General features: G+C 35.2%; 1 protein-coding gene across 1 annotated transcript in view; it reads right to left on the bottom strand.

The window, feature by feature from the left end:
- PTPRM (protein tyrosine phosphatase receptor type M) overlaps window positions 1–25,201 on the bottom strand; it is an 849,607-nt gene that overhangs the window by 491,885 nt on the left and 332,521 nt on the right. Inside the window, 1 exon segment of the mRNA XM_079108449.1 lies at window positions 17,654–17,735. Coding sequence (XP_078964575.1) covers window positions 17,654–17,735 — 82 coding nt within the window.

The following is a 25,201-nucleotide window of genomic DNA, read 5'->3' on the forward strand; positions in this document are numbered from 1 at the left end:
ACAGAAGATATTAGGAAGGAAATTAAAAAATTCTTAGAGATAAATGAGAACAAAGAAACATCATATCAAAATCTCTGGGACACTATGAAAGCAGTACTTAGAGGGAAATTTATTTCATGGAGCGCATTTAATAAGAGAAGTAAAAATCAACAAATAAATGACCTAACACTACGGCTCAAAGCCCTAGAAAAAGAAGAACAGACCAGCACCAAAAGTAGTAGAACACAGGAAATAGTTAAACTCAGAGCTGAAATCAATGAAATTGAAACAAAAGAAACAATACAAAAAATTGACAAAATAAATAGTTGGTTCTTTGAAAAAATAAACAAAATTCATAAACCTTTAGCCACACTAACAAAGAGAAGATGAGAGAAAACCCAAATCACTAAAATTCGGAATGAACAAGGAAATATCACAACAGACACGACTGAAATACAAAACATAATTAGAAGCTATTTTGAAAATCTATAGTCCAACAAAATAGAAAATTTCGAAGACATCAACAGGTTTCTAGAGACATATGAATTGCCTAAACTGAACGAGGAGGACATACACAATTTAAATAGACCAATTTCAAGTACTGAAATAGAAGAAGTCATCAAAAGCCTACCAACAAAGAAAAGTCTGGGACCAGATGGGTTCTCAGCCGAGTTCTACAAAATCTTTAAAGAAGAGCTCATTCCAATACTTCTCAAAGTATTCCATAAAATAGAAGAAGAGGGAACCCTCCCAAACTCATTCTATGATGCCAATATCTCCCTGATACCTAAACCAGACAGAGACACATTGAGGAAAGAAAATTTCAGACCAATATCCTTAATGAACATCGATGCAAAAATTCTCAACAAAATTTTAGTAAATCGCATACAAAAACATATTAAAAAGATAGTGCACCATGATCAAGTGGGTTTCATCCCAGGAATGCAAGGTTGGTTTCAACATCAGGAAATCAATAAATGTAATTCACCACATCAATAGACTTAAAGTCAAGAATCACATGATTATTTCAATAGATGCAGAAAAAGCATTTGATAAAATACAGCACCCCTTCATGCTCAAAACACTAGAAAAAATAGGGATAGTGGGAACATTCCTTAACATTGTAAAGGCCATTTATGCTAAGCCATGGCTAATATCATTCTAAATGGTGAAAAACTGAAAGCATTCCCCCTAAAACTGGAACAAGGCAGGGATGCCCTCTTTCACCACTTCTATTCAACATCGTTCTTCAGACTCTAGGCAGAGCAATTAGACAAACCAAAGAAATTAAAGGGATACGAATTGGAAAAGAAGAACTCAAACTATCCCTGTTTGCTGATGACATGATTATATATTTAGAGGAACCTGGAAATTCCACCAGAAAACTCTTAGAACTCATAAGTGAATTCAGTAAAGTAGCAGGTTACAAGATCATTGCTCATAAATCCAATGCATATTTATACATAAGTGATGAATCTTCAGAAAGAGAAATTAGGAAAACTACCCCATTCACAATAGCCTTGAAAAAAAAATACTTGGGAATCAATCTCACAAAAGAGGTGAAAGACCTCTACAATGAGAACTACAGAACATTAAAGAAGAAATTAAAGAAAACCTTAGAAGATGGAAAGATCTTCCATGCTCTTGGATAGGAAGAATTAATATTGTCAAAATGGCCATACTACCTAAAGTGCTATACAAATTCAATGCAATTCCAATTAAAATCCCAATGACGTACCTTACAGAAATAGAGTAAGCAATTATGAAATTCATCTGGAAGAATAAGAAACCCAGAATAGCTAAAGCAATCCTTAGCAGCAAGAGTGAAACAGGGGGTATCGCAATACCAGATCTTCAACTCTACTACAAAGCAATAGTAACAAAAACGGCATGGTATTGGTACCAAAATACAAAGGTATATCAATGGTACAGAATAGAGGACACGGACACAAACCCAAATAAATACAATTTTCTCATACTAGACAAAGGTGCCAAAAATATGCAATGGAGAAAAGATAGCCTCTTCAACAAATGGTGCTGGGAGAATTGGAAATCCATCTGCAACAGAATGAAACTAAACCCATATCTCTCACCATGCACGAAACTAAACTCAAAATGGATTAAGGACCTCGGAATCAAACCAGAGACCCTGCAGATTATAGAAGAAAAGTAGGTCCAGATCTTCAACATGTCGGCTTAGGACCAGACTTGTCAACAGGACTCCCATAGCACAAGAAGTTAAAGCAAGAATCAATAACTGGGATAGATTCAAACTAAAAGCTTTCTCTCAGCAAGGAAACTATCAGCAATGCGAAAAAGAGCCTACAGAGTGGGAGAAAATCTTTGCCAATCATACTTCAGATAGAGCACTAATCTGCAGAATCTATAAAGAACTCAAAAAACTCTACACCAAGAATACAATAAGCCAATCAACAAATGGTCTAAGGAAATGAATAGACACTTCCCAGAAGAAGATGTACAAGCAATCAACAAACATATGGAAAAATGTTCAACATCTCTAGTAATAAGAGAAATGCAAATCAAAACCACCCTAAGATTCCATCTCACCCCAATTAGAATGGTGATTATCAAGAATGCAAGCAACAACAGGTGTTGGCGAGGATGTGGGGAAAAAGGTACACTCATACATTGCTGGTGGGGCTGCAAATTAGTGCAGCCACTCTGGAAAGCAGTGTGGAGATTCCTTAGAAAACTTGGAATGGAACCACCATTTGACCCAGCTATCCCACTTCTTGGCCTATACCCAAAGAACTTAAAATCTGCATACTACAGAGATACAGCCACATCAAAGTTCATAGCTGCTCAATTCACAATTGCCAGACTGTGGAACCAACCTAGATGTCCTTCAGTTGATGAATGGATAAAGAAACTGTGGTATATATATACAACGGAATATTACTCAGCCATAAAGAATGATAAAATTATGGCATTTGCAGGCAAATGGATGAAATTGGAGAATATCATGCTAAGTGAGATAAGCCAATCTCAAAAAGCCAAAGGACGAATGATATCGCTAATCAGTGGATGATGACACATAATGGGGGGAGGGAAGGGTTAGTGTTAGGGTTAGAGTTAGGGTTAGGGAGGGGGGCAAGAATGAAGGAAGGAAAGACTGTATAGAGGGAAAAGAGGGGTGGGCGGGGTGGAGGGAAGGGAAAAAATAACAGAATGAATCAAACAACATTACTCTATGTAAATTTATGATTACACAAATGGTATGCCTTTATTCCATGTACAGAGAAACAACATGTATCCCATTTGTTTACAATAAAAAAAAAAAGAAAAAGTAAAATTGATTTAGTCTGGAGCACCATGAACAAGCTTACCAAAATTGATCAAAATAATTTTTCAAATGAATTCATCTCAGGAATTTTAAGTTCATACTGCATTAAGCATTTGAGGATTGATTTTACAAGAGCAAGGGTGGACTAAAAATATTGTTTTTCTTTTTAAAATATTATAATACGCTTCTAAACTGTTTTGAAAATCATTTGTTTTCCCCCAAATACGAAATAGCTTCCTATACAAATCATGGACACTGCCTTCATTTACATATTCTTTTTTTCATATGAACAATATATTAAACGGTTATTCAAGATATTTGAAATCATTTTGATTTTTTTTCTCTAAGATTTGTGATTTTTTTTAAGAAATGTTTTTCACATTTAGGATTTTATTAAGAAGCCTTAAAAATGGGGAATAATTTTTAGTCATATGTTCATTTATTTCTAAGATGTAACTTCTAAAATATGTATGCATTACTGCACTCAATTTTGTTTTTTTTCTTAAACCAAAAACATCCTTTAAACTGTGGCAGACACACATTGCATTGTGATCTAAAGCTTGGCTGGAAGTGAAACTTTGATTCATACTGGGAGGGGATTCGTGGAGATTAATAACTATTTGTATTAGGTGAGGAGGCAGATAGGAGGCCAAATCCTGAGAACAGCAGAAACTAGGGAGGGAATGGGAGGTAGATGGTGTGGATAAAGGTCAAAGAAACCCCCAATGAGCCCAAACAGAAAACTGGCAGACACCTGGTAGCTGCTGCCCTCCTACTGCCTTGGTATAGGTAGTTATGCTCTCCATGGCTGCTTTGGGAGGACATGGACACCAAGAACTTCTGGGCTTTGTATAGGTAGCACTCCCAGAAAAAACCCTTTGGCCATTATAGAAACTGTATATCTTCTAACTCCTTAACTATAATTATCCTTCTGCCTTTTTCAGAAAAAAAATGTACTTTTTTTTTTAATTTCACAAAATACTACCAAAATTTTTTTCTTACCAAATGTTCACTTTAAAACTATCTGAAAATCTCCTTACCATACATGTATCACTGGTCCTCAACAGTTCCATGGGGGATATTTTGTTTTTCTATTTTTATACAGGGCTTGTGATCTAACCCAGGGCCTCATGCATGCTAAGCAAGTGCTCTAGTACTAACCAACCCCACTCTCACAATTGCCAAGGGACATGTGACAATATCTGGAGACATTTCTGGCTTGTCGCAGCTGGTGTGGTGGGTGGTGCTACTGGTATCTAGTTGGTAGAGGTTGGGGATGCTCAACTTCCTAAAACATGCAAAATAGCACCTGTAAGAAAGAATTATCCAGACCAAATGTCAACAGCAGTCACAGTTGAGGAACTCTGACATGCATCATATGGATGCACAGTTTGGACCCCATCCACTGTTCTGAACTTGTGGCTTTCTTTTACTATATCTAATGCCAAAACAAACGTGCTCATAATTAAATATTTATGTAGAGTTTTTATTATTCCTTTCATTAAATTTTTTAGAAATTGAATTACTGAGACAAAAATAATTACATTTTTAAAAAACTTCTGACACAATAGTCAAATGGTCATGTCCACCAACAGGGCACGAGAGTATTCTTTTTTAAGCACACTTTTCAAAACTACTATTACTTCTATAATCTTTGAGAAACTGATAAAATGAATATACCCTATCAGCTAACTTAGTGAAAGTAATAAATATTTGAGCATCAGGTTCTCATTGGTTCTTCTAAGGATCTGTTCATCCATAGTTAAATCTGGCATTGAAAGAGGATTGGTTCCTTAGAGGCCATGATTTCAGCAATCACTCCCTGAACCACAGAGATATGATGAAGCTCATTCATCATAACACTCTACTAATAGTGTTGCCAGAGGGTTGTCTCTTAGAAAACACCTTACATTTCGAATTTAGGGGCCAAAGATAAGGTTTTTAATATTCAGGTCTTCTTTGGTTACCCCCCATACTTAGTAAAGACATGATGCAGGGGAGGAAAGCCACCACTTGTCATTAGAATTATTGTGGCCTACTCAAAGACTGTTAGGGCACATGCTTCACAGTAAGGTTAATGATTTAAAGCATTTATGCCTCCATTCAAACTGACTGTATTGTGTGAGGGAACCTCCCCTAGAATCTACTGACTGGCTTTAGCTTGGGAAATACCGCTGTGGGGTTAAGAAGCAGATTGCCAGAAAAAACAATACTCTGGCTAAGATAATAAAGCCATGCCTCTAATGGACACCAGATGAAGACATACAAACCTGTTAATATCTTTATAAGCAAATTATCCATTTCAAATGAAAGATAATTGACTTAAATGGAAGACAGTGACTCACCCACCAGGGTGAATAAGACAAAGACACTGTGGAATTCTATTCTATAGAAAAACATGATCAAACTTTTTGCTAATGATGTGTATAAGTTTCTTTCAGTAAACATCAAGGTTTATATAATTTTTCAAAGTTTTAAGATGCCTGGATTCTCTCTAACGCTATAAATCCTGGAACCATTTTCAGTTGGCAAGCAGTTTAGGCAGTTTAATCACAGTATTTTATGATTGGATTTCAGCACATCTGTGTTCAAACATCACAACTTCAGCGTTTGCTAAATCTTGAATACATGCAAAAGTTCCTAAATGTAAGCATCAGTGGATTTTTAAAAATTTATAATATAGGGAAATTTTTAAAGGACTTGTTTCATAGGGTTGGGATAAAGATTAATTGGATCATGTGGGAAAGGCATTCTATTTGTCTAGTATTTAGCACTCAAAACTGTTCTTTACTGTTTATTTTTTTTTAACTGACCTATCACTGGAAACTGGAAAAAAGTCCAAGAAAAAGAGTTCTACAGCCAGATAAGTTCAGATTCTATGTTGTGCTATGCAGTCCAAACCATGCCAAATTAATTTAATTGTAACACCAGGTATAGAACGTTTAGAATGGGAAATTCAATCTATTTCATATTCAAAATGAGACAGTCTCATTCATTCTTTCCCTCCCTCACTCCCCCCCACCTCTCTCTCCAAATTTATTAGACCCATTCATCTCTAGCTACCCTTTCAAAATGCTATGCCAGCTTTCTTCTAAGATCTGCAGGATTTCTACAGACTAAATATCTTCATGAATAACAAGCAGGTTTTGGTATAACTCCCCTCTCTTATCCCTGCCATAATCTGTTGCTTTTTACAAAGAAAGGAAGTTTTACGTACCAATTGATCACAAATCAGCCTCTGATTCCCCAGGGCACGGATTATCATTGACCAAGATGCAAATATGTTTGTAGATGCTTCGTTATTATTGATTCTTCAAAGCCTACATCGAAATACTAGCACCAAAATTTGAAAGGGGACAAAAGAAGAATATGTCTTAACCTCCATTTATTTTAATTTACATTTTAATGTATGGCATAGTTGAAATAAACTGGGAAGTACACCCAAGTGTCAGAAGAAACAGTGTTTCTCTTTTATTGTGTAATATGTATGTGTGTGTGTGTGTGTGTGTGTGTGTGTGTGTGTGTATCATTATCACAAGCAAGGAAAGCAATTGCTTCCAAGAAGAACACGAGAGTACCCACTACAACACTGGGAAAACAACATATTTTGAAACAATATATTCTTCAGTTTTCATATGGATGCAACTGAATTTCTCCATCTAAGAAATAAATCAATACAGCTATTTAGGTTTACCTATTTACAACTAATGGATTCTAGTGGGTCTATCAACATATAGCACCTAAATATAAAAACAATAAAGTTTGGGCAAAGAAGATAGAAATATGTTAAGAAAAAGCGTGCATTATACTCTGGGTCAATCCCAAGCACTTCCCCCACAAAATAATAATAATAAGACTGAGCATCCCTTATCCAAATACAAAGAAACAAAAGTATTTTGTTGAAATTCAGTTTTTTTCAGACTTTGGAATATTTGCAGATACATAATGGGATATCCTAGAGAAGGGACCCAAGTCCAAACATTAAATTCATGTTCACATATACCTTATAAACACAGTGTGAAAGTGATTTTATACAATACTTTTGGTGAACTTGCCTTTTGTCACTTGAGATCAGGTGTGCAATTTTCCATTTGTGGCATCAGTTTGGCACTAAAAACTTGTTTTGACTTTTGAGGATTTTGGATATTCATTGGGGGTGGTCAATACGTATTAATCATAGTAATAAAATAATAGCTAATATTTATTAAGTCTTAGAATGTGCTAAGCATAGTCCTAAATATTTTATGTACCTTAACCAACTGAGTTCCCTTGATTGGTCCTCTTAACATGTTTCAAACAATAAATTTTTTCTTTTTTCTTTTCTTAAAAATTAAGAATATAATCTTAATGGAATAATTGTTCAAGTAAAAAATGAACTCACACGTTCTTATCTGAGAAAAATGTTAGCCACAAATATAAATAACTTTTAAGAAATCAACTGTGTCTTGCAGAGATGATTTTCTTTTGGAAAAGAAAGTAATTTTCTCCATCCTCAAAATGAATGTCACAGGAGCATAGTGGCCACATTCCTACAATCCATCTACTTGGAAGACTGAGGAAGGAGGATCAAAAGCTGAGGGCAGCGCGGAGCATGGAGGTGCATGCCTGTAATCCCAGAGGCTTAGGAGGCCACGGCAGGAGGTTATGAGTTTCAAGACAGCCTCAGCAAAAGCAAAGCACTAAGTAACCTTAGGGAGTGGTGTCTCTAAATAAAACACAAAAATACAAAATAGGACTGGGGATGTGGCTCAGTGTTAGAGTGCCCCTGAGTTCAATCCCTGGTACAACCCACTTTCACCCCAGAAAGCTTGAGGCCAGCTTGGGTGACTATCTTCATTCAAGACCCTGTTTCAAAATTTTAAAGTTGCTGTGATATATTCATATATGTATCTAGGAAAGTTAGGTACTTTGTAATTTTATCAAAGTGAATCCTAAGTTAGGTATAACTAAAAGAATTCATTAAAAAATTTAAAAATTAAATTTAATACAAGTGTAAGGATAAAAAATTTAAAACTGATTAAGTATGCATCTGGCATGTATGAGGACCTGGGTTCAATCCCCAGTACACACAACTCACAAAATAAAATTAAAATGAAATGTCAATTTGAGTCTGGGCCCTTCTCAACTAAAGCAAAGGGATCTGTCTTTATTCAACAGAATATAATTCTGAAAACAATTCTAGTTCTTGTCCAGTGTCAATCTTATTTTACTTTCACTGCTTCATCAGTCTTTTTTTTAAATCTAAATTTGAAAATAGGCAAGCAATGTATGGATACGCAAATAAATTGAGTACAAATTAATTTTAAAAAATAATTTTGAACCTATAACACTATATGTTGAACTTAACATTTCTTAGATGTTTAAAGAACCTGATAATTTAATGTTCACACAATAGTTGATACAGAATAATCTTTGTACTTGATTTATCCAATATACAACAGCATGAGTTTATATTATTTATATTAGCGTTTATATTATTATATTACTTTTTAACTTGACAATAAAATAATGAATCCTATGCTGAAAAAAATTTTAAAGAACTCAAGCCATCATATATGCAAGTAACTTTGTATTTAATGTGCAATCATAATATAAATACAAATATTTTGCACCATGACCAAGAAGAAGAATTCATTTCATAATAGCTGGGTTAGTTTAACATCCAAAAAAATGGAATCACTATAACACAGAACACCAAATAGAATAAAGACAAGCCACATGATAATTTGACAGACAAAGAAGGCATTTGCTGAAACCAAATAACATTTCATGATCAAAGCAATTAACAAACTAGTGATAGTAGGGAATTTTCTTCCTAAAAAATAAGCAGCTCCAAAGATTCTACAGCTGGTATCATACTAAGAGACTGTAAGATTGCCTTCTAAATCAGATACATAATGAATTTGTTTTCTCCACTGTACTAGAAGTACCAGCCAGGTATTCAAGCAAGAAAGAGAATAAGAGGCATCTATATTGGGAAAATAGAATCTATATACTCTACTTGATGAATTTGTTTATGGAAAATTCCTAAGAATCTCTAAAATTATAAATGAATGGAAGCATTACAACGGGTAACTACAGAAATTCAAAGGATCATTATGGGTTATTTGGAAAAACTATATGCTAATGATTTAGGACACTCAAGAAGGAATGACCAAATTTATGGACACATATAGTATACAAATTTAATCAAGAGGATATAAGAAACCTGACCAGACCAATAACGAGTTATAAGATTGAATCAGTAGTATCTCCGATGATCACAGATGCAAAAATCCTCAACAAAATATTAGCAAATCAAACTCAATAGCACCACTGAAAAGATCATTATACCATGATTGAGTGGTTTTCATTTCAGGTATGCAAGGATGGGCTCACTATACAAAATCAATAACTATAATACATCACATAAATATAATGAAGGAAAAAATCATATGGTCATCTCAATAAATGCAGAAAAATACACTTATTAAAATCCAAGATTCATGCCAAAAGTCCTAAGCAAATAGGTATAAAAGGATGATACTACAACATAATAATGGCTACATATTACAAATCTACAGTCAATTATCATACTGAATGGAAAGAAGCCCAGTATTTTCCCTAAAAAAATACTCTTATTCATATAGATACTAGAAATTTTAGAGTAATTAGGCCAAAATGAAGAAACAAAGACATGCAAATAGGAAAGAAGGAGTCAAATCATTCCTGTTTCAGATGATCTGGTTCTATACATACAAAAACAGAAAGGACTTCACCAAAAACTATTAGGACCTTTACAATGAAAATTGTAGAACACTAAAAATTAATTCAAAGAAGACACTGAAAAGTAAAAATACTTCCCATGTTCATGAATTGGAAGAGTTACTATTATCAAATGATCTTCAGAGAACAAGACAAAACAATCCAAAAATTCACATGGAAGCACAAAAGGCACCACATATCAAAGCAATCTTGAGGAAGATGGGGGGAAACATAAAAAGCAAAGTTAGAGGCAATATGATACCTAATTTGAGAGTCATGGATAAAAAACAGCATGGTATTGGTATAAAAATAAATACATAGGCCAATGGAAAAGAATAAAAGACCAGGAATAAACCTACACAACTAAGGGATAAGTGATCTGACAAAGGTGCCAAAAGCATACATTAGAGAACCCGACAGTTTTTTAAACATATGGTGCTGGGAACTGGATATCACATGCAGAAAATTAAAACTTTGCCTCTATTTCTCCACCCTGTATAACAATCAAAATGCATCAAAGATCTTAATGTTAAAATCCAAAATTGCTAAAAAACTATTAGAGGAAAACATACAGGAATCTTCAAGACATGGAATAGGCAGTAAAATTTCTGAACAGGACTCCAAAGTAAAGGAAACGAAAAACAAAAACTGACAAATGGGATTATATATAATTAAAATATTTCTGCACAGCAAAGGAAACAGCAAGTGAAGATACAACTACAGAATGGGAGAAAATATTTGCCATTTATTCATCTGACAGAGTGTTATATCAAGAACATAGAAAAATAAAATATTTTAAAAACAATAACAAAGAGTATAATTTTTCTTACAATAAGCAAATTACTCTGAATACAACATGTCTTTGAGAAGAAAGAAATAAAAATGGCCAATAAATATATGACAGGAATACTCAATATCATTAGCCATCAGAAAATGTAAGTCAAGTTACAATGAGATGCCGTCTCACCTCAATTAGAATGGCTATTATCAAAATGATGAAAAATAACAAATATTGGTGAGGATATGGAGAAAATGGAACCCTTATATACAGATAGTAGGAATGTAAATTAGTATAGCTACTATGGAAAAATGCATGGAGGTCCCTCAAAAAACTAAAATAGTACTACCATATGGTCAAGCTGTCCCAACCTGTCCCATTTCTGGGAATATATCTGAATAAAATGAAATGAGCATACAAAAACAATAATGCATGTCTATGTTTATTGAGGCATTATTTAAAAATAAGATGTGGAATCAGCTTAGGTGCCTATCAACAGATAAATGGATAAAGAAAATATGGTGTATTTCTACACAACGGAGAATTGTTCATCCATAAAAAATGAAAATCTGTCCTTTTCAGCAAAATGGACAGAATTAGAGAACATCATCCTGTTAAAGGAAATAAGCTAGATATAGAAAGAAAAGTATCACAAGTACTCTCTCACAATTGTGAAAATTTGGGAACAATAATAACAACCAAAAATGACCTGAAAGTGAAGGCATTACTAGGAACTAGAAAGTGTGTGGTGGGAAGGGGTGTGGAGGATAGATGATGGGTTGGATGGACATGACCAATGCACAGTTTATAAATGTACAGAAATATCACAGTGAAAACCATTAATTTGTGAAATTAACATGTTTAAAAAACTCAATAATAAAAAAGAAAATGCTGAAGAATCCACATAAAAATTTTAGAATAAGCAAGTTCAACAGATCTCAGGATATGAGATAATATAACAAAAATTAATTTCTATAAACTAGCAATGAACAATTCAAAATAAAATAAAGAAAGTAATTCCATTTACAATAGAGTCAGAATAAAATAGGATAAGTTTTATAGAAGAATTATAATAGTTGTATACTCTCTGAAAACTACACATTTTAAATTATAAGATGTCAATGAAAGGTAAATCATACTATGTTCCTGGATCACAAAACCTAATACTGTTAAAATGGTGATTTTTTTTCTCACCTAAAGCAATCTACACATTCAACAAAACTCCTATAAACAATTCAGTTGATTTGGGGAGGACTAAATTGACAAGCTAATTCTCAAGCTCATTCAAAAAATATAAGGGACTCAGAAAAGCCAAGACAATATTAGAAAAAAAGAAGAATGTTGAAAGATTCACAGGTTCTAACAAAGTACAGTAATCAAAACAGTGTGGTACCAGCAGGATAGAGGGTCCAGAATGAAACCTTTCTATTTATGGTAAACTGATTTTCAACAAGGGTACCAAGGCAATTCAATGGGGGAGAAAAAAAAAAAAAAAAAAAAAAAAAACAGAACAAATAGTTCTCAAATAACTGAATATTCATGGACAATAAGAATGAAGTTGCACAACTACCTTATACTATACCCAAATTAATTCAAAACAGCTCCTAGACCTACATCTAAGAATGGAAACTATAAAACTCTTAGGAGAAACATAGGATAAACCTTTGAGATCTTGGATTAGGCAAAGCCTTCTTAGACACAGCATCAAATGGTTATGAGTAACAGAAGAAATAATAGAAAAAAAGAAAGAAAGAAGAAGAATGGAGAAAGGATCTGTATAAAAATTTCTCCCTAAAAGAAATAAAAAGTAGCCAAAAACTGTATGGAAAAATGTTCAACATCGTCATTAGTCATTATATAATCCAAACCACAAACAGATACAACTTCAAAACCCTAAGATGGTCATGATAAAAAAAAGGACATAAGTGTTATTAAGAATATGCAGAAATTGGACCCTTTATATTCTGCTCTTTTGGAATGGTGCAGTCATATTTGAAAAACAATTTCACCATTCTTCAAATGCTAAACAGTGTTACCACATGACCCAGCAATTCCACACATTTTTCACAATTGCCAAAAGATGGAAACAACTTCAATGCTCCTCAACTTATGAATGATTTGATAAAATGTGTTATATCCATATAATGGCTTTAAAAAGGCATAATAAGTACCCGTCACAGTGGCGCACACCTGTAATCCCAGTGGCTTAGGGGACTGAGGCAGGAGGATCTCACGTTCAAAGCCAGCCTCAACAATTTAGCAAGGCCCCAAGAACAGTTGAGACCCTGTCTCTAAATAAATACAAAATAAAGAGATGAAGATGTGGTTCAATGGTTAGTGCACCTCGGGTTCATTCCCCAGTTAAAAAAAAAAAAAAAGGCATAAAGTATTGATATATGCAGCAATGTGAATGATCCTTGAAACATTATCCTAAGAGAAAGAAGCTGCAAAGGAGCATATGTTATGTGATTTAATTGAATGCAATATAAGTAGACAGGATATGATTAAATGTTGCTGAGGGTTAGAGGCAGGAGAATAAAGATTGACTAATTTAGGGAGAGGGGGTGGAAATTTTTTAAATTGATTATGGTAATGATTATACAACTCCATGAACATACAAACACAACCACTTAATTGTATACTTTAAGTGGGTATATTGGATGATATGCAAATTGCCTCACTAAAATTCTAATGGTTTGTAAGACATACATATATATGTATGTACATATATACATATACATATGCGTGTATATATACATATGCATATATATACACATACATGTATGTATATATATAATATAATATATATGAACCACAGATAATAATAGAATGCCCATAGATTAAGAGTCATAAATATCTTTAAAAAATGATGTTGAAACAGATATAAAATACTTCTTCTGTTTTTCCCACTAGGATTACGGAATTCAAAACCAAAATATATTTTTAGTGTTCATACCAAATTCAAGAATTATCTCTGTTTGTTAGAAGTGGTTTTAAGCCAGAGAGCTGCTGATTCTGCACAGCCATCTCCACATTTCAAGCTGATCCTGCATCTTATTGTGACTACGTTAAAATTGATTTTATGACAACTACATACTTGTATGAGAACAGCTACTATTAAAAAAATGTTGTAATGCCTACTCATAAACCTATATGAGTCCAAACAGGAGGCTTTACAGTGAAATAAATAAGATTCAGCAATTCTGCATCCATTTGGAAAGCGATAGTTTGAGATATGAACTACTTAAGCTCCATTGGAATTGAATATAATGAGCACCAAAATTTCAAAATAATTGATTATTTAGAATCTTTATAGAAAATCTCATAAAATATTACCTGTAAAGCTTTCCATTTTAAGATCAAACTAATGATTTAATCCTTAAATTCTTTATCTGCATTGTTTTCCCCATAAACTTGGAGATACAAGGAAAAATTAACTACCAAAGGGTTATCATCAAAATCATTTAAAGCATACAGTTCTTCGGTACAGAAACCTGTTTTTCAATTCTGTGCCCTCCTAACAACAGTTTCACAAAGCCAATAGTATTAGCACAGGGATTCTCCAAAGGAGGGACCATAAACACCTTTTCTACAGCCATGGGAGGCTGGCTCCTAAGGAATTGTATAAAACAGCAACAAACAATATGTTTCAGAAAAGTACTGATAGAAGGATAAGCATTTAGTCTTTCCGTCTTTGCTGAACAGAATGACTGCAATCCAGTGGATGGATGAAAGGGGCTACACTTCTGGAGCTCTGACATTAGCCAGCGGTCAGATAATATAAGATGGAATTTAGGTTATAAACTTGGGAAGCCCTAGGCAAACTTAGCTCCACAGCCTTTGCACCTGCACCCAGTGCAGCAACAACATCTGCTTTGTTGACAGATTCACTCTTAAGAAACAGGTGAAGATGTATGTCATCTGTGCACTTAGCACTTAGTAGGGGCACAGTTTTACCAGCTCTTATTTTTCTAACTCCTTGTAAGCAGTAAATCAGAGGCCATGAACATTTGTTAGTATCAGAAGATCCCAGGGCACTTTTCCAAGCCTGAGGCTATTACTCTGAGGATTTGGCTGAGTTCCAACTCAGGGTAATTATATTCTGCTTCCTAAATTTGCCCTGCTGTTTCAATTAGGTACAGCCTTGTTCGTTTTCCTGCCTTTTCAGGGAAAATAAAAAGGGGGGAAGAAATTTTTCTCAAACCTCCCAGTCTTGCTGACACAGACAAAAAGGCAAATGTGACACACTACAAAGTAATGGCTGCGTTAGCAATGAATAGGGTGACTGCTATATGTTAACGTGCATGCTGTAGCAAGCTTCAGAGCCCCAAATAAAGATATCAAAGAGAGCAAACACCTTTGGATGAAATTAGACAAATGCATGATGATAACCTCATCAGATAACAGCCATGCAGACCTGTAACTACAGTAGAGAATGATCTAATGATCTAATGACCTATTCAAGTCTGTGCACTTTAAAAAAAAAAAAAAAAAAAAAAAAGCTGAGACATTCTACAAGCATCTATATTTCTAATATTGTAGACATAACCATTCTCTGATGATCTGGATAGAAGCCATCAGCAGAAAGCCATAAAATGGATGAACTAGCCAGCTTCTCTCAATGCCAGGGAGTCTAAAAATAAAGCAGGCGGTCATCACTCAGATGGCCCAAAATTTAAAGTCTGACAATATGAATTTTGGGCAAGAATATAGGTGAAATAAAACTCCATGCACTGCTGGTGGGGATATAAACTGATCTAGACACTTTTCATAGCAATTTTGGCAGCATCTAATAAAATTAAAAATGTGTCTCTCCTATATCCAGAGACTGGGCTTCTAAAATATATCTACCACACTGAGGCTCTCAAAGTTGCATCAGGACACCCAACCACAGATGTTCCCTGCAACAATGTGTTTAACAGAAAAAACAGGGTCAGGGGAGACACTGAATGTTCAAAAAAGAACAAAATATAGTATATTTCTGTGACGGAGTACCATGGATTGATCTAAAAAAGAAATTGTAATACTAAATAGAAGGGGAAAAAACAGAGTGTACAGTCAGCCCTCCATATCTGCAGGGTTCTACATCTGTGGATTCAACCAACTATGTATAGAAAATACTCTAAAAATAAATGTATCTGTACCCAAACACATACAAATGTCATACAAATTCTAGTCATCATCCCCTAAAACTATACAACTATCTACAAAAGTATTTATATTATACTAGGAATTACAAGTAATCTAAGGATGATTTTAAAGCATATGGGAAGATTGAATATAGGTTATACTCAAACACTATACCATTTCTTTAGGCATCAACAGATTTTGGTATCCGCAGGGGGAGCCTGAAACTAATGCCCAGTGGATATCAAGGGATAACAGTACAGAAAAATTTGTAAAGTTGGCTATCATTCATTAGATGCACAGAAGACAAGGCTGACAAGTTTACTGTGTATCAATACTTAGTGATTATGGGAAATACATCACACACACACACACACACACAGTGTTTGACTGCCCAGCAGGATATGTTTCTTAGTAAAAGTCAAAGTCTGGCTCCTATGAGAAAGTAGAAAAGCCACGTCTGTTTTTCCTGATCATGCTATTTGCGAGAACAACCTGACAATCACACTCTGGGCCTTGCACTTAAGGCCAAAGATACCAAGGTCCAGAGCAATGGAGGACTTCCAGTTATTGGAAGCAATGGTCGCCTTCCAAGGATAAAAGACAGAAGTGGTAGAAGTTCCTCTGCCACTGCAGTGCCTGTGGTCTTCCTAAAGAGTCTCAAGTTTGGGGCCTGCTAACTACGTTAGCCAGGGACACTACAGGGATTCTATTTGCCACCTAATTCCCATTTGAGGAAAAGTTTTGTTTGTTTGTTTGTTTGTTTCTGTTTTTTTTGTCTTGTTTTGTTTTGTTTTTTGCTTAAGGAAAGAAAGAAACTATATAGATAGAAAGAAGCAGTGACCAGTTCATCACCATAGCGGTGCTGGGGAGGTAGGAGAAGTGAGGCCGGCAATCTGTACTACTGTATATGAAGAAATAGTTGTTCATATCAGGATTTTTAAAAAGCGTGTGTGTGTGTGTGTGTGTGTGTGTCACCCATTATACTTTATTATTATTCTTTTTCTTTTGAGGAACTAGGGATTGAACTCAGGAGTGTTCTACCACTGAGCTACATCAACTGCTCTTTTTTTTTTTTCCAGACAGGAGCTTACTAAGTGCTCAGGCCACCTATACAATCTCCCTACAGGACTCCTGGGTTGCTGAGATTATAGGCTATGGACTACTACTCAGCATGAAAAGGAACTGGCTAGGCCTCACTTGTTATACTTTTTTAAATCACAAATTTGAAAATGATGAGAAACAAGCCACTTTTGGGGTCCCCAGGTGACTTAGGCAGGTTTTCTTATACAGTTAAGTTGAGGGCTGTATTTTTTGAAATCATATGACAAAAACAAGAAAAGTGGCTGAAAAATACTTGACTTAGGGAATTAAATGCACCAATTTCTACCACTTAATCCTATGCCAATACTTGAAAAGGGAATCCAAGGATCATGGCAACAAATAAGCAGATATTCTACCAGGATGTTCAAGCATGTGAAAAGCATTCCTTTATACCCCAACTCTGATTTTCATTTAAAAGATATGTTAGAGGCATACAAGCCATGACATTTATTCATGAAATACATGTTTTTGGACTTTGGACTGACAAATCTGGAGACATGTCAATGAAACTCTCTTAGCAGGATACCGTCTCCCTATGGTTTTTAGCTCCTTGTCTAAAACCATAACACAAATATGCCCCTGTGATGTACCCAACATTTAATTAGAGGCAACGTTACTACATGGATGTCCTAACACCTTCACTTCATCAATAGCAAATGGTAGCCTGTGATGTCCAGAGGTTATCACTTCAAAAACCACCTGTAAATTAAGAACGATCTGAGTTATTCACTTATTTGTCATAGTTTTTTAAGAAATCTTCTATAGAATAAGACACATTGTTTAAGTCTTTTGTTCATTTACGTTGCCAGTACCTACAATGGAATGAGTACCTAAACATCTGTCAGTTGATGTTTCAGGTTTGAGACTACAAAGATAAATACAACCTCAACCCCATCTTCAGGAAGGCTAAAGAGTAATAGGTGGGGGAAGGCAACAGCAACTGTAGCAAGGACTCACCTGTTTGGGGAGGGGGGGTACCTTGATTTAGAAAAGGTATTTGGGAAAGGGAAACAGTCATTTTCAAAGGGCTAGACATACGTGGGGAGCCAAAACATCAAAGTCTTTGAGAACTTAAATTCTATAGAATAAATTAAATTCTTAAATTCTCGAGAAGCAAATGATCAATAAAAATAATACTAGTAGGCAAGATCACCACAAACCCATAATCCCAGAAATATGGGAAAGTGGAAGCAGGAGGATTGCATGTTTGAGAATAGCCTGGGCAATTTAGCAAAATCCTGTCTCAAGAAAAAGAAAAAACCAACAAAAAAAATATATATGCACTGTTAATGTAGCTAAATTATAAGATGGCCTGGATTCAATCCCTTGTTCCAAAATATAAATAAATATATACTGTATTTTAGCTGGGCATTGTGGAATATGACTATAATCCTAACAGTGAGGAAGGCTGAAGCAGAAGAATAAGTTCAAGGCCAGTCTGGCTAAGTCAGTAAGACTGTCTCAGAACAAAAAATAAAAAGAACTGGGGCTGTATCTCAGTGGGAGGGCAAAGCAGGAATCAATTTCTAGCATTGTACACACACACACACACACACACACACACATATACTATACTTTAAAGCATAAACACATTCAGATTGTTTTCTAAAGGCAAGGTAGAGGCAAGGTTAAAATTTAGATTGTTTTAGGTAGTATTTTTGGAGGTGAATGTCTGACCAAACTGAACCATGTGGGGTCCCAGTTTTTATACAACTGGGGAAAAAAAGGTAAAAAGTACAATAGGTGTTATAAAAGAAAAATACTGGGTATACTAAAGGGCTTCCTATGAGACAGTGGCATTTACAATGATAGTCTGAGGATGAGAATGAAATATAGTGTACAGCAGATCATACCCATTCCAGGACATAGCATGGCCATGGCCATGAGGAGAAAAACTGGATGTATACCTACAGAGAGGTCAACTGTGGCCAGGATGCAGAAGGTAGATTTTGCTTGTGGGGCAGAAACACCAGGAAGATATGCAATTAACAATACAGAGAAGAGGCCATGCTACTCAAAATTCAGAAGGCAAAGGCAAGAATTAAGAGAAATATGATACAAAATTGCCACCGTAGTGAAATCAAGAAGGCTTCAACAACTAACTCTCTGATCATGGGAGAAGACAGATAAGAAGAAAGCACCATGTGCCCTGAGGTTCTAAGAATGAATGACTTCTGAGATAATGAAGCCACTTCAGGGAAATTGAGGCTAAAGGAGAAGGAAGAAACGATAAAAGGGCTATTAATTTTCTAAAGCTGAATGTCTATAGGTGTAAGTTATCAGTCCATTGTTTAAAAGATCCACTTGAATATTAATTTAAATGTCACTCACATAGAAGGAAACTGTAACACCAGGAGAACCATGATTTATGACTCATAAAGACCATAAGTCTTAAAGCACAACCCAACAGCTTCATTCTTAAGAGATTTATCCCAGAGGTAAAAACTTTCATTCATATAAAAACTTGCATGCAAATGTCTATAAGAGTTTTATTCTTAACAAGCAAACACTGAAAACAGCCCACATGTCCTTCAACTGATGAATGATTAAACAGACTTGTGGTACAGCCATACCATAGACTACTACTCAGCAATGAAAAGGAACTGGCTATTGATATATCCAACAACTTGGATGTATCTCCAGAGAATTATGCTGAGTGAAAAAAGAGGTACTCCCAACAGATGGCATACTACGAAATTTTATCTACTGAACATTTTCTATAATCAATAATTTAGGAATAAAGGACAGAAAAATGACTGTCAAGAGCTAGGGATGGAGAGAAAAGGGGCAGGAGGAAGATAGCTGTACTTATAAAAAGACAACCTGAATGATCCATGTTAAAAATGTTGAGTTTTGCCAGGCACGATGGTGCCTGCCTATAGTCACAGCAACTTGGGAGGCTAAGGCAGAAGAATTGCAAGTTCAAAGTCAGTCTCAGCAACTTAGCAAGATCCTGACTCAAAATTGAAAAAATAAAAAGGGCTAGGGATGTGGGGATGGTGCTCAGTGGTAAAGTGTCCCTGGGTTCAATCCCTAACACCAAAAATAATAAATAAATAAATCTTAAGTTTCTTTACTGTGGTGGTGGATACACAAACCTACAAGAATTATAAAATTGTATAGGACTAAATACATACACACACACACACACACACACACACACACACACACAAACCCTGCACAAGTACTTCTGCAAACTGAATTATACCATTGCCATTATCTTGGTTGTGATATTATACGATAATTTAGCAAAATGTTACCTTTTAGGGACCAGGCAACATGACACAGGAACATCTCTATTATTTTTCACTACTGGATATAGCTCCACTCTTATGTTTACTTTCATTTAAAAATTCAGTTTTACTAAGCACATGTGTTACATGCCCAGTACAAATATCACTTTATTTATTAGTTTAGGAAAAAATTCATCAAGGATTTCATATTCCAAAACATTAGAGCTTTAGATACAATGTTATTGTCCAAAAAGTGCAATGAGTCTATTGTAGATAATAATCTTAAAATTTAATCCATGTGATTCCAAATGTCATGTTTGCACATACATATTGCCTGAACAAAAGCTCTGACCCTAGGACACTTTATGTTATACAGAACTGGAGGAAGCAATTGTCAGAGCAGTCCCAAATGGAAATAGTCAGGGAGGATGGGGCTTCTAAGAACACAAGAACAGGAAGTCATCTCAGACTCCCCTGTTAGTCTAGACAATACTGTGTACTATGATGCTACCACAATAAAATACAAAACATGAAGGGGAGAAAAGAGGCACCACAGAAGAACAGACGTGAAGTTAAACTTTGTCCTGTTTATAAGTTTAATACATATTTCACTGATGATAAAAGAGATAGGAAGACGTGTATGGACATCATCACAATGGGATCATGCTAATTTATTTCTCCTACAGTGTATTCATGGACAATTGAAGGGGAAAAAAAAGATGAGAGCAGGGATAGGAGGAAGCATTCTAGTGGCTCTCAGAGTGGAATAGCAAGAGTAGGCTCTGCAGGGTCCAGCAACCTGCTCTAGTATAATGGCAGCCACAGGGACAGCCAGTGGTAGGCTGCTGATGCCACTGGCAGCAGCTACCCAAGAGCACTGTCACTTTGGTCATAAAAATGTATTCTGAAAGTCGAACTCAGAAATGATCATTAGACCTTATGTTGTCATTCCATCCATCCTCCCCTTCTCCCCTCCCTGCCACTGGCTCATTCATTCATTCGTCCATCCATTCATTCATTCATTCATTCACTAACTCGACCACTCAACTCAATGCTCTCCTGAGCATCCTCTCACTTCCAGAAATGTGATAAGCACGTGGAATATATCAGGAACAGAACAGATAAAGGACCATTTTCTCATTAAAGTGGTCCTTCTTCTTACAAATTGCATTGTACTTTATCATCTACATGGGCTAAAGTTTCTAGAGAAAGCAAAATTATCCTTATTCTTCAAAGGGATGCATTAACTTTAGACTCTAGTGTACATACAAAACATGTTCATGTGAATTCATTTTGTAACCTGATCTGTGTGTATGAATTTATTCATAATATTTTGTTTAAACCAACTCAAAACCATGGTCCTACCAAAGAATGAACAGGAAGGAAGCAAAGACATTAGAGACTTAGAAAAGTCCCCTTAATGTCTGTGCATCTGTTTTTTCATCCATCTTATAAAAGAACGGTGGCCCTCAGACATTTTATGCTAAAAATAGTGAGTCATTTAGTTTAAATATGTATACAAGTATGTTTTACATACTCTGTAGGATCCAAAATATTAGACACTTTCATAAAATGTGAGCTTGAATTGGAGAAAATAAGGAAACCAATGAAAGAATGGAACAAGATAATAATGACCAAATGACAGATTCAAACCAGGAGGTACAGAGCAGTACCCCACCTCCACACTCCTTCTCAACGAACACTCCAGAAAGCTTGAGACACAGCCAGCACTACCTTCAGTACCACCCTCAATCTGCCAGTGTGAGCCCACAGATGTCTGTTTCTGAAGAGAAGCGGCTGTTTCTCTTCAGCCCTACTACACAAGGAGCACAGGAGTGCTCAACAACAAAACAATGGACTCCAAATTCCCACCACAAATGTCATGAGGTCACAATGAAACAATGAAGCATCCAGATATTTCTGCAACTTCACTTGCTCCAGTGACTTTTCTAACTAGAACACCAAGACACAAAGAAAGATAGCATCAGACTATAAACAGGCCCACCCCTTTCAGTTCACTGGAAACTTCTGAAAGTAAACGTTCAATGCTGATTTATCTAAAGCTAACTTCAGAGACAATAAGGGTTGATTTTATGTGTATATATCTGCACACACACTGAGTTTATACATAATATATACAGAATTCTTTATATCACATATTTAGGTGTTTTACATAAGACAGTGACTAAATTACAAGCACAAGCAATAAATTCAATGTTTCTTAAAAAAACTAAAGCATGTTTTTAAAAAGAGCATTTTCCAGCTCTTAGTAAGGGATTTATGTTAAAGAATTTATTAGTACAAATTTTATTAGTCACTTCATCAAAGTTATAATACACTATATAACTGTTTCAATACATACCACGATTATAAAGTAAGTTTGATTTGTACTGAAAAAAATTGTTATTTTAAAATACATGATTAAATAAAGATCCTATACTTAGAGGTTACACAGCAGTCTTATATTGACTAACTTATAAAACGTCTGACTCGAGAGAGTAGCTTTGTGCTTGTAACAGTGAAGGGGGTCAAAATATACAGCTTGAAAGATGAGTCCCATCTAAACGAGGTTTCTTAGAAACAGATTTGGGAATCCCATAAAAGGTGGGATTGTCATGAACTCTAGATATCTGACAAGTTTTTACATTCTGTACTCCTCTCTAGCCAGTGCCCTCACCAGGAAAGCTTCAAAAGACAAGGAATATTTTTGTCTTTCTGTCAAATAATGGACTGCCCCACTGAAAGTGGAAGTACTGCTCTACTGAGGTCAAATAAGTGTATGCAGAGCCCGGGGGGAGTCACAGGAGTATCTGAAAGCACAAGCATCCAGGTCCAAAAAAGATTGAGGTCAGAAGAAGCAATAACGAGGAGGCCAATAGTACCACTGCACAAGGAAATCAGAAGGGTGCAAGAAATTGATCTGGGGATGTTCTGTGTTTGTGTGTTTATCAGGCGCAACAGAATATTTTAAAATCTTCCACAGAAGTAACCCTTGAATTTCTTCAGGGAGCCACATCAAGTCTTTAAAACAGAAAAAAGTGATTCGGTCATTCAAAAAACTTTGATTTTCTTGTGTATATACTTCTGGACCCCAGGTATCATTTGTATATTTTATCTAGTTTTCCCCAGTGAAACAATATGAGGTGGGGCATAAAATCCCTTTCAGGAATGAGAAGGCTGACTCAGAAAGGTTAAATAATTTTTCTGAGGTCACACAAGTAGTTACAGAGTTGGAATATAATCCTGGATCTATTTTATCTCCATCTCTGGACTCTTTTTTATGTTACTGAACTGCCTTAGGTAGCAAGAGTGAGACTATAATAGAAAACATATCCCACATTCCCACACATGCATAAGAACGTGCATACTCACACACACACATACATAAAATATACAACCACTTAAACATCCCAAGGCTATATGTATGTGCCTGAAAAATATATATATATATATAAACATATATATATAAAATAAAGACACTTGTAAAACAAACAATTGTGTATACCTACATGTATGTTCTTTAATGCATGGATACATGTGCTCTAAAAGTTTTACTTTCAGATTTAAGTAAAGGATATAGCAGTCATCTCTTTGAGAAGTATATTGGAAGAAAAAGTTGTAGACAAAGGTTTAACCACATAAATTTTAGAATAAGGGCTGTCAAACTACTGCCCATGGGCCAAATCTGTCCTACCACCTGTTTTCTATTGCTCCCAAGCTAAGGATAGTTTGTGTAGTTTTCAATGGTAGGAAAAAATAAAAAGAATAATATTTCGCGATACATGAACAATATGAAATTCAAATCTCCATGTCCATGAATAAACTTTTGTTGGAAGATGGCCATGCTCATTCATGTAGACTTTGGCTCCGGCTGTTTTCAAACAAGAGCAGAGCTGACTAGTTGCCACAGAGACCGTCTGGCCCGTAAAGCCTGAAATATTTACTACGCACCCTCCTGTTTGTGAAGACACTTTCCTGCTTGGCTCTCTAACACACTGTCATTACTCTGGTTTACAAGGAAGCACATGTCCAAAACAATACTTTGTCACAGCCAAATACAATATGGCTGGCACTCCATGTGGACGCCTTCTACTCCAATAATGGCAGGAAGAACACTCGTCCCTGGTTTTACTGGCTTTCAGTTCTGTGATCTGTATGGTATTTTAAATGCCCAATTAGTCTTGTAATATCATTACCAATTTTTTAAAATAACAGATAATTACCACATACCAAAACAAAACCACAGAGTAATTGCTTTAGACACCAAAATACTAAAAATAAAACAAAATAAAACCCAACTCATTTAGAAGTCAAATCTATCCAAAGGAAAAAAAAAATGAAGCACTGAGAATTTGAAACAGTTTAATATTGAAACCTAAACATCAGATCTCGTTTTACTATATTCACTAGAATTAGTTAGATTTGGACTGAATGTTTTGCTTGTTTGATTTGATTTTTTTTTTTTTAATTATTTTAGAAAAACACCTTTGTCCTCTAGCCCAACCAAGATAGTTGACAATTTGAACTGCTGTGAATAACAGAATCACAGAGCCATGCTGATCTGGAATAATTTTGTCACAATACAGTATTTAATTTTACATTACTCCTTTTAAAAAAATTGCTTAAAATACAGTCAATCCTCATTATTCATGTATTCCATATTTGTGATTTGCCTAAAATGTATTTGTAACCCCCATTTCAATATTTGCAAAACCTTCATTATCATTTACAGACACACACAGAGCAGCAAAAAAATCTGAGTTGCTTAGCACATATGCTCCTGGCTAAGGCCAAGCAAGGCAATGCTCCATCTCCTTGTTTTAGATTCATATTGTAAAAAGGCATTTGTATTATGGTGTACCTAGCTCTGTTTTTTCATATTTTTGTTTTTTTTTTTTTTTTTGATGATTTTGCATTTTAAAGTGATGTTCA

Source organism: Sciurus vulgaris, assembly GCF_902686455.1.
Source record: "Sciurus vulgaris genome assembly, chromosome: 13".
Lineage (NCBI taxonomy): Eukaryota > Metazoa > Chordata > Mammalia > Rodentia > Sciuridae > Sciurus > Sciurus vulgaris.